This window comes from Camelus dromedarius, chromosome 10 (genome assembly GCF_036321535.1).
Source record: "Camelus dromedarius isolate mCamDro1 chromosome 10, mCamDro1.pat, whole genome shotgun sequence".
NCBI classification, from domain to species: Eukaryota; Metazoa; Chordata; class Mammalia; order Artiodactyla; family Camelidae; genus Camelus; species Camelus dromedarius.
Window position 1 is genome coordinate 42,057,302 of NC_087445.1, and position 19,325 is coordinate 42,076,626.

The window sequence follows — 19,325 nt, forward strand, 5'->3', positions numbered from 1 at the left end:
CATTCTCTCAGCATCATCCGCAGCCTAGATTCCCCTCCATGAAGAGCTACCAGCAGACCTAGTGAAAAACTCTTATCCCCAGAGAAAGAGTCGGGGGTGGTAGATTGCAAATACTCCCACAATCCTAATATACTGTAAATGCCAAGAGCATTTAAAGCATCGGAAACCAGCTTGCCTCCTAAATGGTTATAAACTTGGAAAGACGAGGGGAGGTTAAAAGTCTAATTTAACCGAAAATCCACTTACATTTGTCATTCTTACTCTTCTCTGTACCCACAGTTCTTGGCACAGAGAAAGTTCTCTACTGCCTGTGGAATAAAGGCAAATGGACTTGTGGCTGAAACAAACGTGACAGGAGCACCATCATCGAACACTGACCCAGTAAGAAACGTGACGGCCACTTGAGGCCACTAGGCTCCAAATGAGCCGTCAACTTTTTAGAGAATAAACTCTCCCAGCACTTCTCAGAAATTATCTCAAATTAATTGGGATGGAGGAGAGAATGGTTTTTTAAGCCACTGAAGGGAAGTCAATCTTAAGACACATTTATTTATAGTCTAGAATACTGGAAGTGCCTTGTCTCATTTTCTCCTTAGTTAAGTACCACAGACTTGGCCAGGTCCTCAGCGGTTCTCCCACCTCCAGGAAAACTCCCAGACCCGGCCCTTTGGTAACAGCCCTTTCGGCTCTGTGACACATCACTCATGCATCCAACTGGAGATCACTTCTTGTTTTTGTCTCCTCTCTACGGTCTTAGGAGAGCAGGATGACCAAGAAGGAGCTGAGTCCACACTCTCCCTCCACCCAAGTCCCTTCACCAACCTGTTTACCATCATACACGGTCTACACTTGGAGCATCTCCAGAATCAATGTTGGTGGTTGAAAGTAAAGTATGTAGAATTATATATATATATTAATATATAATTGCATGTTATATACATACCATTTATATATTTATTTATTTAAATGTGTACAGATACATTTATATATAAATAAACAAATGTGTGTATATATTGATTTAAATTCTGAGTGAAGAATTTTATCCTGACTAAGGCTTCATTTCGCATGCACGCCCTCAAAGTACAACAGAGTCATCCGTTCTTTTGGTTTGGTTTTGTATAAGTGATAACATGGAGTCCAAAGGAGAGAGCAAGGTCTTTTCTTGTTTCATTGTAGTAACTCAGATATCTCTTACTTTGATCTTGGTTGATGGTATAAATGTGAAATAAAGGAATAAAGGGTCTGTCTGAAATCTCATAGTTCTTAGTCACAGAGTAAGCTGGGGAGTGCCCATCTGTAGTATTTCTGCTGGGATATAAGGAAAGCACATCCTACACCAGACGCTGGCTGGTGTAGGATGTGTTGTGCAGTGTTCATGGAATGGTAATGTAGAGTAGGAACATAATTTATGCAAGAGATCAAGGACATCAGCATTCTGGATTATTTGAAAGTGACTGGTCCATGAGGGTCCTCTTCCTAGCTTCACATGGCTTGGTCACGGCCTACCCAGGGGTAGAACCATGAGTTATACTCAAAATATTTAACAGTGCTTATGGCCTGGCATGGGGACTGACCACTCAGAACAGATGCGGTTCCACTCCAGTGGCTGGAACAGAACCAAGGAAGTTAATCGCTGTGTGAGGCACTACCTATTAGCTGTTAAGTAGAGGGAGATGTGGAGTATTCCAAAGGTGAGGCCCTGATGGCTGGGTTGACAACATCAAGAGGAGGGGGCACTCAGGCGAATGGCCATTTACCAATTGGTATAGGAGTATTTCAATACTTAACGTCTTGTACCAGCACGCATGCTTACCATCTGCTTACCAGTGCTGGTTACAGCTCTTTCTCAAGCACAGAACCAAGACCTGGTAGCAGTGAAGGGGTAATACTTCTTTATCTAAGTCATGATTCCTAGCCCAGTGGCTTATATCACTATCCAAAGCTAAGCATCATAAGGCCTCATCTTTATCCTGGGAACAAAATTAAAGTCAGTGCCCAGATGAAACAGTAACTGTACTTCCAGCTCCCTGAGTCACAGCAAAGTCCTCTCTCCAAATATCTAAGATGAAGATGATAAATCTCTCCAGCCTCAAATTTAATCCTGATGTTTACCTTCATATAGACATCAATCTGAAAATGTCTAAAACCAGAGTGACTGATTCCCTGTACCTCTCCCTGCTGCCAAACCCACCTTCCCCTTACTCTCAGCCATCTCAGTAAGTGGAACTGCCACTGGCCTGGTTGCTCAAGCCCCAAATCCAAGGATCATCTCGATTCTGTCCTTGAATACCCCGGGGCCGTCAATAAACACATCCAACCAACTCAACCTTCAACACGGATATGAAATCTAATCAATTCAGTCAACCTCCAAAATTCCTCTGCTAGTCAAGTCGCCATGACAGGTCACCCAGACAATTTTGTAGCATCCTGATTGGTCCTCCTGCTTCTACTCTTACCAAATTCAGTCTAAACTCTGTCTCTGAGTTTTCTTTTTCAAAAGACAATCAGATCACCTCTGTCTGCTAATCACCACTCTCCTGTGGTCTCTCCAGCCCTTAAACTGAAACCCAAAGTCCTGCTTCCCCTCATCCTCTCTCTCGCTCACCTAAGTGCCTGTAGCTCTTCCACAAGCCCACTCAGCCCACTGCCACCTCAGGCTGTCTCACCAGCCTCGAACGCTGTCACCCCCTGCTCCCTGTTCTCTGAGTCTTCACGCAGCTTGTCCCATCTCTCAACCCAATCTCTCCTCAATAGTCACCTCTTCAAAGAAGTCTTCCTTTCAAAGCTAGACCCACTGATCCCCCAGGTCTCCACTCTCTAACTGCTTACTCTGCTCTGTTTCTCTTCATGGTCCTGGCTAACCGAAAATCATCCTGCACGTCTGTTCACTGTCACACTGCAATGGAAGCACCAGGAGGGCAGAGGCTTTGAATTGCTCTCTTCTGAATTCCAGAGACCTGGAACAGGAGCTGGTGTAAGCTCCCAGGTATTTGTGAGGAAAATAATTGATTTTCATTATTTTTTTTTTTTACCCACCAAAGCGGGGTTACTTTCTGAAAATTCTTATTTGGTACGCACACACTATCTTGACATGACATTGCCTTTGTGAGTCATAAAGAATTTTTTTTACTGTTGAATTCTTATCTTAGAATGCATTTTTCATGCTGTTTAAGCAGGGAAGAAACAAGTAAACTCATGGTCAGCATCTTAAGAAGTATAGGTGCTTCCTATCATAGATTCCTAGAATTTCAGAGCTGAGGTTTTATAGATCCTCCATTACCACTGTCTTGTTTTATAGTTCACAGCTGTGCAAGGGTTCAGAGCCGTGCTGTCCAGTATGGTGGCCACTAGCCGTGTGAGGCCACTGAACACTTAAAATATGGATAATCTGAATTGAGTTTTGCTGTAAATGTAAAACATACACCAGATTTCAAAGATTCAATATAAAAAAAGAATATGATACCTTACTGATGTTATCAATTACATGTTGAATGATTATATTTTAATATATTAGATTAAACAAAATATATTGTTAAAATGATATTATATTATAATTATATTAAAATTAATTTGTTTCTTTTTTTTAATGTAACCACTTGAAAATTTTTAATTATGTGTATGGCTCACATCAGCAATTCACATTCTATTCCATTAGAGACAACTCGTAAGACTTGCCTAAAGTCCCCATTGTACTGTAATGGAAGACCCAGAAGCACATGCCAGACCCTTGTCTCTACCTGCAGCTTCCTTCCACTGCCCAACCCAGCCATGGATGCCCTATGCTGACTCTTTACCAGGGGCAGGAGAGAGGAGCTGTATGAAGAGCAGGGAGCCCCTGGAATCAAACTACCTGGTCAATCAAATCCCAGCTTCACATCTAGCAGCAAGAGACTTTGACAAACTCACTTAATCCTGCTTTATACCTTTGGACCCCTTTCACCCATTTCATCCACCTCCTAGGAGTCATTTTTATTTCAAGAGACATTTCTACAATCCCAGTTAGATGATTCATTTCAATGCATTCAATTCATTCAAATGTATTCAATACATTTTTGTCCCTGACAAACCTATATATATAAAGTCTCAAGTTACATGAAATTTCAGACATGGTTAGAGAACAAAGGAATGTGAAGAGCTCTATTTCTGCCACTTGTCCCCCAAGGTAAACAGCAACCAGGTACTATTTCCTCAGTTTTGCTGGAGGCAGCCACTACACACACATGCACGTGGGTCAGTGTCTGCCCTGAGTGATCAAGGTAACTAATACTTCCACTATGGCTGAGGAGTTACCGCTGAAACCCAGAGCTGGAAGCACTGAATCCAGCCTCTTCATTTTACTTATATGGATTGTCCAAGGTCACACTGCAAAATAGAAGCCATATTGGGACTCATACCAAAGATATCTGGCAAGTCATCCACAGGGCTTTAGACAACATCCAGCCTTTTCAGATAGTTGAAAGTTTAAAAGCATTAAAGGGAAAGCAAGTCATTAAACATGCAATGTATCAAATGTAATAAGGAATGTTTAGAACTCTGGAAGAAATACAAATCAGAAATAATATTACTAACTATAGCTCTATCAGATATCAATACAAATTAAGAAATTCTTTGAGTTTTTCAACTCGTAATAATTAAGAACAAAACCCTTTCAGTTTTGGCCAGCATGATTCTCCCTAAAGAGTAAGATGACTTTAAACAGAAAATTTAGATTCTCAAAATGAACACTTTAAACAAATGAATATACTTCCATTGGATAGTAAGTCTTCTGGCCATTTTCTGGTTTGCACCAAGATGTAACTACATTGTAGATAGAACTGGTTTAATTCTCCTAAGGGCAAATTCAAATTGCCTTCCAAGTGCAAATTACCTAGTGATAGTTGGGGGGGGGGGGTTGTGGGTATACATGTGTACACAGAACAAATTGGCTTCACTGAGGCCATGTCTAAGTGATAGACACTACCTTTAGTGTCCAGTCTTATCCTGATGAGCTTATGTCAAATAAACCAAAACCTCCTCTTCATTTCTTCCACCTGTCTATCCCCAAATACAGACACACATTGAATTACTAGGCAAGGCAGAAGGACTTCCTCATTATCCTAAATGAGCGGTAATCTGAAAGAGCTCAGGGAAAGTTCCAGCAGGTTCCTCATGCATGAGCTACCTGTAGAAAGTCTGCGATTCCACAGCAACAAATACAAAGGCAGAGAGAAGATATTAAAGGGGGTGATTCAGTCAACCCTTAGGCATTTTAGAACAAAGAAGAAGCATTTAAACCCAAACACTTGCTTTGATGGCTTCCAGCTGATGGGAGTTTTGGGTAGGTTTATGGTCTGTGACAGGGGCTCTGTATTTAATTCACTCTACTTCATCTTGTTCTTTCATTCATTCTTAAATAGCTTAATGTTTCCATAGAAAGTAAAGGGATAAGCAAACAATATTAGACTGATGTGTTCAAACACAGAATATCCAAAGAAGAATCAAGACAAGCTTTAAGAAACAACCTCGTGGCCCTCATCTCTTGAATCCAAGATCTAAGTGTCTCCTCTTTAAAGTTCAATGACTGTAAAAGAATCAGAAGTGATGGTCACCAGACAGCTAGAAGAGCTTTTTATAAAATGTAGCATCTCTTCAGCACAAATTAGGTAGTGAAGAAACTAGCTGCCATTGCAAGGGGCAGTGGATACAGAATCCAATCAGTTCAAATGAGCTAATTAAAAGTTGTTTTTTAAACAGTAAAAATTGGAATAAAGGAATAAGTGATGCTTTGCGTTGCAAGAAAATGTATGGGCTTGAAACACTGTCCTAACTTTCAGGCTGAGATTGTAAATTTTCTCTTTTTGGTTGGGCTGAACTTTGCAAGCCACAAAAGATGAAGGAGTAAGAAGACATGAATCATACATACAGTAACAATACTCAAATTAAATTTAAGAATAAGTAGAGTAATCGTGAGCAACATTGAGTTTTTTGACGCTATTATTAATTAAAGTATTTGATCTGATATTAAGTAATCTAAGTATCAGAGTAATGATAAATTTACAGGAATTAATAGTTTAAATGATTATTTGATTTGGTTACATTTAGGAACAGTATTTTATTTTATTACATTTAGAGACAGTATTTGATTGTTTAAAAGAATAAGATTAATTTAACCTATAAGTTTAGGTTTATGAGATCACTAGAGTCACTTAAATGCTCAGCTTTTTTTCTTACCAGCTTTGTCAGGGGGCTGATCTATTTGAGGATACTCAGGGCTTTTAAAATTTGTAAATAGGTTTTAAAAATGTTTAGAGGAAAGTTAATCCTTTATTTCACTAAATTAGTAAGTAGGGTTAACTTAGTAGTAAATTAAAAGCTAATCAAAGAATTATGTGAAAGGCATGGTTATTTTTATACAAAAATTACTAGATTTTTGAACATTGAAATGAATATTAAAGGCTTAGGAAAACTCGGCTTTTACACTTCTCAGCTTTAATAAATAAACTCAATGTCAAGTAAAACAAGCAGCTTCTAATGTTTATATGCTTGCAGAAAAGCTCCTATCAAATATCTGAAAAGTCAACTGTAGAAAATGTGGGCAGAAAATACAAGCATGTTGTTTATCGCTAGAAAGGTGGGAGAATGAGAGGTCCAGACACAGCACTGCCCTCCAGCTATAATATGTTCATCACGTTAGATACGAGGTCCCCTTTCCCCAACATATACATTCTGACTTTTCTGCCTTTGAATTACATATGATTGGGAAAGAACACCCAGATATATTGGGAGTTAAAAAGCTAAGTGCGAAACTAAGTGTATAATATTTCATTAGCTAGGAGACAAGTTTAGCTGCTGTTGAAAAAGGGCCCCATCATTTCTAACTCAGGGCAGGAATAGCACCTGTCTGGTATCAGGGACACAGGCCTTTTCCACCTTGTTGCTTTTTTGTCCTCAATACTGGACTTCCAACTCATGGCAGAAGACAGTTGCTCTAACTTCTCCCACCAAATCAGCACCCTTCTCTAGAAGGGAAGAAAGGTTCCTTTCCTTTTAAGGGCACAACTCAGAAATAGCCTCAATGCCTACAGTTTACATCCCATGGGCTATAACCTTGGCCAAATGGCCACGCCTAGCAGCAGGCAAACTGAGAAATATGGTCTTTACCTCAGTGTCATGTGCCAAGATATTACATCACTACAGAAGGAGGAAATTACAGATATTCAGGAGACTGCTAGCGATCTCTGCCACAAGTATGACACTTTTTAAGGGAAAAAAATTTTTTTTAATATTCAGTGTTCACTTTTGTGCATAAGAAAATATGAAAGCTTAGGAAATATAAATAAGATGCATGCAATAAATCACTGATTCCCAGAACATCAGCCCACAGTCCAATGTCAGTATATAATGACATTTATACATCACTATATAGTCCAAAAGTGAAATGTAATATGAGCAAATATTGAGTTAGTCATAAATATATATTCATTCAATTTAAAGTGTCCTTTACTAAGAATAAGCCCTTTTCACTGTTTGAAGTTAAAGTAGCCTTTCTTTCATGCAATTATATTGATAATAAATGGCAGTATATTTGTTCATTCAGCAAATGTTTCTGGAACACCAAGGCACCACACAAGATCTTGAAGATTTACTGGTTCCAATAGTCCCTACACTCAGCAAACTTAGAGTCTAGCAGGGAAGACGGAGAGTACATACAACGTCAGAAATAGAGTTTCAAACAATGATGTCACTACTTTAAGGAAGAAATGTAGAATAGGCTATGGGACAATATTCTGGGGGGACTCAATTTGGATTGGGGAGTCAATGAAGGCTTCCAGGAAGAAGGGATTTTTGAGATGCATTCTGAAAATGAGTAGCAGTGAGCTAAAGACCAGTAAGATGCACGTTGGAGGCAGATGACTGGCACATGCAGATACCTGAAAAGGAAGCGTTTGGCTTGTTGTAAGTGCTAAAAGGAAGCTCTGTGGCCAGAAGTGAGTGATCACAAGGAACGTTGGCAGAGGGGTGGCAGGAGACAGAAGGTCTCACAGGCCATGCATAGATTTCAAATTTGCACCCATAGGTAATGAGAAGACATAGAAAGGTTTTGAGCAGGAAAACAACAGCCCAGTCTACAATTTTGAAAGGGCACTCTGGCCGCAGTGTGAAGAGTGGACTCCCGGCTCAGGAATGGTAGGTGATGAAGTAATCCAGACAACAGCTGGGGCCAACAGGATGGCAAGAAGTGGGCCCAGTGGAGATTCAGTGTCTTGAAGTAGATTTTGGTGAGATTTTGGACCATGATTAAGAAGCAGGGCTCTGGAGTCTGACAGCCTGGATTCAAACCCTGGCTCTGCCTTAGCTGGTGAACCGTGTCTTGGGGCCCCAGTTTCCTCATCTGTAGAATGGCGAGGACAATGATAATTGCGCCGTCAAGCATGGCGAGGAATACATGAGCTCATTCATTTCAAGTGCCTAGATTGACAACTGGGTGTATAAACGTTAATGTTTTGCTAGTATTTCCATTTCTAGTGTTAGGTGTAGTAGAAGAAAGATAAAGATTCTGGATTCTGGCTTGAGAACCTGGGTGGTCAGTGGTACCCTTTGTTTTTTAGTTAATTAACTTTTTATTATTTAAGTTACAGCTGTATAACAGTGATTCACAATTTTTAAAGTTATACTCCATTTATAGTTACTATAAAATATTGGCTATATTCCCCTTGTTGTACAATATATCCTTGTAGCTTATTTTATACTTAATTATATCTCTTCATCCCCTGCCCCAAACTACCCCTCCCCGCTTCCCTCTCCCCACACGTAACCACCAGTTTGTTCTCTACATTTTTGAGTCTGCTTTTTAGTTTTATTCACTAGTTCGTTGTGTTTTTCAGACTGGTACTATTTGTTGAGGTAAGGAGGACAGGTGGAAATGTGTGAATCAGGGAGAGGATAAAAGAGAAGACCCTTCAGTTTGGTTCAGTGTGTTCCACTTTGGCCATGTTAGGAAAGGCATTGTTCATTGTGTCTAATATCACCCTTTAAATTGCTTTTTGGATGAATATTCTAAGATATTTTTTAATAGTCTCACTTGGTAAAATTTTTAAATGGATGGTCCCATTTTGTTTCCTTTCCCAAACTTTTAAAAACAAACTCAAAATCACAAAATGTGAAAACCACTGTTTTAAATAATACCCATTACAAAGATTTATATCAACAAATGCAATATATTTTTATGTGAACCACAAAATGTCTTGCTACTTCAAATACTGCCACTAAGAGTGACATTGGATCATTATTCCTGCTAGCTGCACAGAAAAAGGTCACTTTCCTATGAAATTTGCTCAAGTTGTGGTGTGGCTCTTAACATTTCAAACTAGGTCTTAAGCTTCTGAGGATTTAAGTCATCATGACTGCTTCTTTCTGTAGACCTAACAAATTTCATATTCATAAAACTAAGTGCGAGATGGGCCTACAAAATCATGAAGTCTAACTCTTTCATTTTACAGCAGAACTACTTCATATTTATAAAAGTTAAATAAAGACCAAGAAGAATTATAATTTTTCTCAAATTATTTCAGAATAAAGCAATAGAGAAGAACAATTAGCAAATTCCTCAGCTATAGTTCTGTTTATGTATCAGAGTTGTATCATGTACAGTTATTAGGAAAAGTCTTTATGGAAATACAAAAACTGTATTTTCCAAATATGATTTCATCTCTAGGACCCAGGCTCAATTTTCTCATTTTGAAACCACTAATACAGGTATAAACACATGTTCAAAATGAGACATTAGTCAAGATCTTGGACATGTAGAAAACAAATCGATTCTAGAATTTTTAACCTGCCTTTCTTTAAGGCTCAACTCAGGCCTGTCTTCCTTCCTACAGCAGCCCAAACAATAGAGACCTCCATCTCCTATAAGGCATTCACACTACTCATCTGGTATTTCATGGAAACCACTACAGAGAGAGAAACATACACATATTAATTCAGCCAGCGTAAGCTAAGCTCTGTGCTTAGCACCGTGGGTGAACAAAGCTGTCATGGTATTCAAGGTCTCCTGTGAAAGTCTTCCTTGACGCAGCCAATTGCGTGGCTGTGTCCCATCCATGATTATTCAGACCTTGGAGCAAGGTACTCTCAAGATTTGGTTGCTCTTATTTTTTTTCATAAACTTCTTTATATGTAACAGTCCCACGAATCCAGGCAGCAATTCTTTTCGGAGTTTCATAGAATAAGATTACTTAAAGTGGAACCCAGGGGGCTGACTGTAACACAACAGAGGCTTCTTTTCCAATCTAATTTCAGCCCTTAAATTAGTTTTATGAAATTAAATTCTTTGTCAATAACTGGGGCAGTTTTATTTTATTTTAAATTTGTACTATTAGCAGGAAAAAGGGGAAAAAACCTTATATCCTTGATTCTGAGATTCACTGCCAAACAAATTAACATTTTTAAGGTCAAGATGCCTTTACATTGATGTGTACATTTCCTTCAGGGGCACTAAATGAAGAGCTGCTTTCAAATCAATGGCAGATCTTAGAATCGATGCTGCCTTAGAAATGAAATTCATCATGAAGACTCAGAGTGACTTAATGAAAGAATGGATTGGCAACGAAGGGACTGGACCCCTCGCTGGCGCTGACTGTCAATTAGCTACTGACCACCCAACCCTGTGCATCTGCTGAGGTCTCTTCATTCCTCTGGACCTTTTCCTCCTCGTCCACCAAATAAAGTTTTGCACTTGTGTTTCTCAAACCCTTTGTGGTAGGGACTAGTTTCTAAATCTTTCCCATTCAGTTGCTGAGTCTCACATCAATGAAATACAATAAAAAAAATACCCTCTGATGCCACGACAATGTTAAATGCCTATACAAGTCTCTAGCCGCTTACTCTTGATTTCTGTACTTGTCTTTGATGCACCCTGGCCTGGCGCCCACAACTGCATTTTGAGTGGCACTGACTTGGCTGAGTAAGATTTAGACCATGAGGTACATTAGGTGATGATTCTGCCAACGATTGATCACCTTCATTTATTTGATTTTGTTTATAATACAATTAGCTTATATTTCCCTATTAATAGGAGCTGAGCGACAGAAACATTCTGGGGATGAGTTATTCAAAGTGAAGGTGATATTCATGGCAGATTCGCAACAGCGGTGGCACAGTGAGTCCACCTGTGGGTTGTTGACAACTGACCGACAATGTCAAAGATGCCTCTCAGACAAAATAATGGAAGGTAAGTGTCCCCTTTTCCTCTCATCGCTAAGTACAAAATAGAAGAGTGTTTCAGTTACTTAGGGGACAAAAAAAACTTGACAACGAGGAATACTACTCTTCAGATGAAAATGCCAGCCAATGTTCCATAGAGGGCAAACTTTCAAAGAGAAGACTGATAGCTGGGTCTAAAACCTGCTTCCTCCACACCACTTAATCCACAATAGAAGGGTAACTGCTTAATGGTTATTGGCCATAAAACCACTGCAATCTACAGAAGCACACCTTTATGAGTGGTACATCAAAGTTCAAGGTCCCAGCAAATGCGCACACTGCTCTTTTGTAAGGACCCTTGCCGAGGTGAGACATTCCTGCCTACCTGCTCTTCCTCTTTGCACACCAACCTGGCACCTGGGGGCAAAGGCTCAACAACCCCGACGAATTACCCAGCTCACACTCTGAAGACCCTTCATCAGGTTGATGAGGGAGAGATTGCTTCAACTGCAAGAATCAGGGCCTCCCCTTAGGCGGGTTAATCCCTGGGGCCTCCTGGAGACCGGCTGAAAGATAAGGATATATGGCTTAGAGCTGAGGGTGGCCATCAGAGGCTGGCCAGTCCTGAGCTCCAGGCCCACACTGTAAGACAGGTTCTCCAACTTGAGCACATACTGGGATCACCTGGAGGGCTTACTGCATGAGATTGCTGGCCCCAGGCCAGAATTTCTGATTTAGAAGGCCATGGTAGGGACTTGAGAGTTTGCATTTCCAGTAAGTTCCCAGAGGTACTGATGCTCCTGGTCCTGGGAAGAGATTTTGAGAACCACTGATATAAACCATCTGATGATAGAATTGAAAAGACCTCAGAGGTTACCTGATTGAAACCTTTCATTTTACAGGTCAGGCCCCTGAGGATCAAAGGGAATGTCTTGCTTATGGTCATGTATCACTACTCAGAGGCTACTGCCACCAAAAAAAGAGAAAGAAAAAGAAAATACTCAGGTTCCCAGAGCCTTAACGCACTGCTCACTTCATGACTCTATGTTATGGCCACACACCGGTCCCTTCTCCCTGAGAAGGGGCACCAGCGGAGGTTACATGCTCTTGTCCGTCCTATCCGCACGCCCTGCCAGGAACTACATGCTAGTTCTAACAGTGACCTCGTAACAGTAGGCAAGTGGCCTGGGCCCAGACAGGGGGTTGGCAGCACAAGGGGAACTACTTCTTGCCTAGGTTTTAAACTCTCAACAGCTGGCTCCAGAGAGGAGGCTGTCACCACTATGCCACGCTGCCTCTCCCCCAGCTCCGTGGCAGTGGGCACAATCAGATGGTCTGAGGTTTTGACAAGTGACACAAAGTTGCAGGAGACAGTCTCAGAAGATCTGCAGCACTAACGTGCAGGGGAGCATCCAGCACAGCTCAGTGACTCCCTGGGTGACCAGTCCCTGGCCGCGTGTTCGGCAGTCTGGTCTGATCCCAGTGTTGAGACTCCCTTGGACCCTGCCCTTTGGCCGAGCCTGCTCTCCAATACCCATCAATTCTATGAGTTTCCCGCTTCCCCTCCAATGAATTATTCTGCTGCTTAAATGGTCTTAAACCAAGAACCCTGGCCAACATGACAACCTATCCATCTACCAATCAGCAGCTGTAATGAAAGGTGACGCTCCGCAGAGGCTCGAACGGTGCCTTCCTCCTTTAGAGCCCCGGGATTCCCACTAGTGCACTTTCAATTCCTTGGAAAGTGTCTACAGCAGCAGCTGCTGGCCTTGCAGGGAGCCCGGCCGCAGGCCATCTGCACTCAGATGACAGCCGTGGCTGTGATGCACGGCTCCCATACTAAACTGATCCAGGAGTGCACCCTCATCCACACCAGGGCCCAGTAAAGGCCCAGAGGGCTCTGGAGCTTGGAAGAGAATGGAGTCAAGACATGTTGATGGCTGTGCCCTGGAAAGGCCCTGGCTCTGGCTCTCCCAGTTTTTATTATGCAGTTATTTTCATTTCGTGAGATGCCCTGCCCTGAATTTCAACCTTTGTCTTCAGTAACACAACAGCTTTGTTACACTGACTCACTGAAAATTCCCCTCTTCACCTTCTCAACCCAGCCACCTCCCTCCCTGCAACACCACACATGGGAGATCTTATGAGACTTTCCTTTTGTGAATCAGGTATCAGGGAAAGAGAGAAAACACAGACTAGAAGTCATCTTTAAAAGAGAAAAAAATTTTTTTGAAATTTTTTACCCTTTGAGGAGTAAGGCTTTTTTTTTTACATTGTTTTTGGTCAAACTCCACTTAGATTTTTTTCCATGTTATACCCACTCACAGCATGACAGCCTCAAAACTCTCATCCTTAACTTTGTGCTTTAGAAATGCAGTTCTTCAGGTACTTAGATACTGCGGACTGATTTGAATTAGGGGACTAGGTATCTTTGTTTCAAGTAGCTTAAGCATCTTAGAAGGAAAGTTCTCCACTAAAAGTCACCAAAGCCCTGCAGCGAAATGCCTGATTCCCAGACTAGAAAGTATGATACATTCAAGATGAGCCTGGAGCATGTAGTTACAAAAGTAAGGAAGTGCTTCAAAAAAATGATGGAGCATGTCTCAGTGATGCGGGGAAGCTGCCAGAAGGGGGTCTCATTGCACAAATCAGGTACAATCTAGGACCAAAATGCTTAAGTACAGAAATCAAGTAAAGCATTGATCAAAATCATATGCACACACAAACACACCCTGAGGTATACATGAGTGTATATAGATAATAGATAAACCAAAAAAGGGGCAAAGAGAAGGCTCTTACAGCAGAATGTCCAGTGCCAACTGGTAAATGTAGAAAGAGTGGAGTTGGAAAATCATTTGAGCCATTAAGTACTTTGTGCTCTGCCTGTTCCACCTTTTAATTTTTATTAAACGTTCGTGGTCACCTTCCCGTGTGAACAAGCACCTCCAGCTTAGCTCTTGGAAACGATTCCCTGGCACTGAGCTCCGTGCCTGGCACTTTGGATTAAACTAAGCAAAGAGGAAGGAACACGGGCAAACTTACCATTCTGCTCCTCTTCCTCCTTACAGAGCCAGAAAATTCTGCCACTTTCCACTGAGAAGCCTATATTCTCTGTGCCATTTCTTCTAATAGACTTCCAGTCCAGGAACATGATGGCCACTTCTAAAATGGAATTTTGTTTATAACCAATGCAGTGAAACTTTGGGGGAACTCAGATTTTTCAACTCTTTAGTATAAGTATAGGAAGAGGTTTTAAAGTCAGCTGAGTAAGGGAAATTCAAAGCACAACACTTCTGTTAAAGCACAACCAGGAGAGTTTAGACAAACTGCTGGTGACCTACAGTTGATCAGCTAAAATGGAAATGACACCTCACTGGTGGCTAAAAATGCTCAGGAATGGAGCCATGCTAGCTGACACTTGCCATTGCAGACAAAGCCAAGAGAAGTCAGTCCCCAGTTATGAAAGGGTAGAACCAAGGGGAGTGGGTACAGCTCAGTGGTAGAGTGTATGCTTAGTATGCACAACATTCTGGGTTCAATCCCCAGTACCTCCATGAACAAAAAGGAAAAAAAAAAAAAAAGAGTAGAGCCAAGGTTTGAACCCAGGCAGTCAGGCCCAAGAAATTACATTTTTAATCTCTATACCAGCACAAGTTATATACAAACTCCCCAGTAAACTTTATTCCTTTCCATGAGAGGTCTGCATCCAAAATTAAGCCATCAGAGTTGGTGGAGACACTCAACCCGATTGACAAGCAACACTTCCCCAAGGCTAATTCATTACCAATAAAAGGTCAACATTCCTCCCCATTTAATTGCTATTGTCCAGACAATTCCTTCCTACACCAGGAAGTGCTCTTCAAAGTTCTTATCAGAACTCTTTTGTCCTACTTTTATCTGAGGAACTGACAAGGAATTTCTTTCCTCTAAATTCAGCCATCTCCTTTATTCCTCATTGCCCCACCCACCAATCTCCATCCACTGAGCGCACTTCACACTGACATCTTGCAATTTCCAGCCCTGACCAGCCAACAGCCTTTATCTTTCCCTGCAGACACTGACCCAGGCTTTCATTAAGCAGATAGGATACTGCCCCATTGAATGCACTTTGCAAACAACCTCCAATCATTTCGTTGCAACAGCATGCTTCCTCGTGAAAGAGTCGGTGGCTTCTCAAATCATTCCATGTTCCACACGGGATCCTAAACTCCCATTTGCAAAATGGAGCTTTCACCTGAGGCATCCAGGCAATGGCTCATCTAATACACCTATTGCAGAGGCTCGGGTGATTTTTTTTTTCCCCACTCAAACTGCATGACTTCAGACATAACAGCATATACCATTCCCTGATTCCTCTATCTTCGGCATCATCACCTCCTCTGTCTTACAAAATGCAAACGTGCCCTGCTCCCTTAAAGAGTGAAAGTAGCGGGGAGGGTATAGCATAGTGGAAGAGTGCATGCTTAGTGTGTATGAGGTTCATGACTTCGATCCCCGGTACCTATATAAATAAACCTAATTACCTCCCCCAACACCCCCCCCCCAAAAAGTGAAAGAAGCCACGGGTTTCAAAGTCCATCTTTGGGGTTCTGGACAGTTCTATGTGGTGTGGAGACTATTTCTAACAGTTTCTGAGTCACTAGCACTGAGCCGGTCACTGCCAGGCTTGATGTAAAGGAGTTGAGGCAGTGCCTCAAGGGGCAGAAGAGAGTTGGACTTAAGGGCCTGGGTGGGGACAAGAAAGGATTCTGGTCACCAGAATCAAATAGGACTTCCAGTGCAAACAACATACCTACAGACATTCCTAACCTAGTGTGAGTGTAAGTAAATGCAAGCATTTTTCTCCAAACAGGTTTATTACCAGTACAGTATGGCTCAGTTTACTGCTTAATTTTTCACTTGCCAAGCTCCTGGTATATTCCAGACACACACGGACACAAATCAAAATATTTCAGAGTGAAAGAGGGTCCAGCCTGTCCTTGAAAAGCACGCAGCTAAAGCTAGGCCTGTCCCTAACCTTTGTGGGGCCTGGGACAAGGGGACAGATGGAGGCCCACAAAATTACTTTGAAGTGCTAACCAGGTAGCAGACTGTTACATAATCCTCCCTCCTGGACCAGTGTAGCTTTAGAACAACCTGGAAGGCCAGGTACAATCTGAATTCTCAGACCCCTCAGAGTTCTGGGCCAGATGTGAAGAGCAGCCTCGGCCAGCAGACTGAATCCCCTCCCTGCCCCACCCAGGCTCCATCTCTTCCCAGGGAGGCCTCGTGGGCACACCTGTAGACCCTCAGCCCACATTTCCAGGCTCTTCCACAACCCCAGCACAGCTGCTCCACTGGGCACTCCTGAGGGATGCAGTCTACTGCCCCTACTTGCACAGAGCAGGCTTGGGGCCTCTGGGCAGGGAATTTAATAGGCATCTGGGGTGCAGTGGGCAGTGTGGACTCTGGGCAGGCAGCCCAGTCCACCTGCACACACTTAGCCCAATGAGGAGGGGCACAGCCTGGGGAAGGCCAGACTCTGCCCCCTCTAAACCCAGGGAATTACATGGGGGTTCCCTTGCCCAGGTCTGATGGCAAGACTGACTAAAAGCTGTCTGTTTTCTTCTAATTAGATGGGCTTTTCTTTCCTCAAAGCCTTCTGGAAGGGTGATTCCTTACATTAAAGATGAATAAACTGGTTTAAGAGAGGATTCCTGTCTGGAAGAGATAAAAGAAAAGAAATGGAAATACTTGCAGCTATCTAAAAAGATTGACAGCTACTATCCTGGTCTGAAAGAAGGAAAATGTAAATATCCCTCAAACAGCAAAATGGACTGAACAGGGCTCTCCAGGTCGGAAAAGGTGGGATCCTGTCCTGCAGCCTATATTGGGCAAACCTTAACGTTCTCTTTCCATTTTTGTAAGTGGGTGTCCTACCTAGACCTGGGCAGAGGGCAAAGGAGCCCGACGAAGACCAGCCAGCACAGCTGGGGCAGCGGAGTCCCAATCCCAGGAACCAGCACAGGCTGAGTTAAGCTGAGCAAAGGAGGTTTGGGCCTGTGGCAAACAGAACCGCCTAGCCAAAGGGAGCCGCGGAGGCAGGCGTGGGGTGCGGGGCAGCTCGGGCTTGGACTTCATCCCTACGACTCGACTGGCCTGGTATCTGCTTTGCCTTTTCTCATTCAGGTCAAGTTCGCCAAATTTCCGTCCTCTGTGTTTAATTCTCTAAAATGGGGATATTACCTGCCCACATCACTGCCCAGCGATGCCCAGCAGAACTAAGCGCAATACCGTACTCCGTAAGCGCTCAGTCAACGGTACTTACTCAGCCCTGAGAGTGCAGGGGCCAGAGCTGGCGCTGAACCCAAGATGTGGGTCAAGCACCCACCCCCCAATATCCAAGATACGCGCTAGAGACGGAGGAGTCGGGTGGATGAGGCTTTAGGGAGAGGGGCAAACCAGAACAGATGGGGGAAAGCAGATGGAGGTCAAAGGTTACGTCTCAGCCTTGTTTGGGGGTAAGAAAGGGGGTACCTTCGAAAGTCGCCCAGCTGGAGGTTCAAAGGACCCAACTGGCTGCCATCCGCGAACCCCTGGGGGGAGGAGAAGGAAGCCGCCCAGCACCGCGCTCGACTCCAAGAGAGGACGCGGGCGAGGGAAGCAGCCGGGGGGAAACGCCCGGCGCTCGGGGGTCGGAGAGACGCAGCCACTCACCCAGCAGCAGCAGCTTGAGCTCGCGGCGCGCATCCTTCTTGTCCCGGCGAAGTTGCCGCTCGATCTCGGCGCTAATGCGCTGCGACTCCTTCTCCTCCGCCGACAGGCAGCAGCAGCCGGCCATGGTGCGCTCAGCACCCGACGGGAGACGCGGCTCCGAGCGCCTCGATGCTCCGCCGCCCGCTCGCCCGGCCGATCCGCTTCGGCACCCGAGTTCGGAAAGGACAGACGGAGGCCGATTAAAGTTTGGCAGTAAAAGGCCTGGATCACCCGGGCTCTGTCCCTACTCGACCGTCGGGTCCGAGGTGAGGGGGGCGAACCCGGAGCTTTGGGAACGCTCAAGTGTACTGCAGATTCGGACTCACCCAGCCCCACAACCCGCTCGGGGGAGGAGGAGGGCGAGCGGGGGAGAGAGGGTTGCCGGCCCTGGAAAGACCAGTGCGCCCCTTGGCACAGGAGCTCGACAGTCAATCGGGGAGCGCAGACCGCTCCTTAAAAGTTGGGGCGTCGGTGCCCGGAGAAAAGCGGGACCTCCCAGGCCTGCAGGTGTCCCCAACTGGCGCGGCGTAGGTTGGAGGCAAAGGTCCTGGCTGGCCCTTTCTTGCGAAGTTCTGAAGAAACTCAGCAGTGACCGCAGCTTAAGATCGAGTGGGAAGGTTCCGGCTTGGCGTTTTTGGTTCTAATTGATAGAAGGAGGCGGAGCCTCTCGAACCCGCAGCCCTGGCGCCTGAGGCTGTTGGCCTTCGGGGCGCGCTAAATCGCTGGCACCTGGAGGCGAAAGGGCGAGCAGGGAGCTGGGGAGCGGGTGTCTCGGGGAGCAGCTCCCACACCTGCCACCCTGGCCTTGGCGTCCCGGCGCGGAGGAGGCCGCCAGCCGAGGCTGCAGTTATCAGCGCGCCCTGGGGCGGGCTTCCGACAGGTGATTGAGGTTGGCCAACTCCCAGCCTCAACTCCTTTCAGCTGTAAGCGGAGCGAACCGAGCGTGCGCCGCGGGACTCCGCGCGCCAGGGGCGAGGCTGAGTTCTCTCTGCCCACCTGAAACTGAAGCTCACAACAGGGTTTCCCAGACCGGCTCCTTCCGCTTCCCGGACGCCCCAGGCCAGCTCCTGCTGGACCAAAGCCCTTGGTCAGCTCAGCAACCTGCCTGCAAGGTGCAGCTGGGCCTGAGCGCTTTGGCGCTGCGCTCAGAGGAGCAGCTGCCCCTGGGTTCAGTTAAGTAAAAGAAGTGCGGAAGCAGAGGGTGCATATCCTACTGGCCCCTTCCCACCCGGCCAGACAAGGAGGGCTGGGGATGCGGGGAATGGAAAACGGCTGGCTACTTTGCATTTTGTGGTGGAAAAGACTCCTGCTATGCAGAGGGGGCTGACCCGTTTCCAGCAGCACCTGGCGTGTTCCCCGCCCCAGTCCTGAAAACTGACAGCCACCTTGCAAAGATGTGTCCGCAC

At 44.4% G+C, this 19,325-nt stretch overlaps 1 protein-coding gene across 1 annotated transcript in view; it reads right to left on the bottom strand.

The window, feature by feature from the left end:
- GNA14 (G protein subunit alpha 14) overlaps positions 1–18,892 on the bottom strand; it is a 152,992-nt gene extending 134,100 nt beyond the window's left edge. The window contains exon 1 of the mRNA XM_031449913.2: positions 17,881–18,892. Coding sequence (XP_031305773.1) covers positions 17,881–18,004 — 124 coding nt within the window. The 5' untranslated portion in view covers positions 18,005–18,892. The remainder of the gene's footprint in view (positions 1–17,880) is intronic.
- Positions 18,893–19,325: the final 433 nt, after the last annotated feature.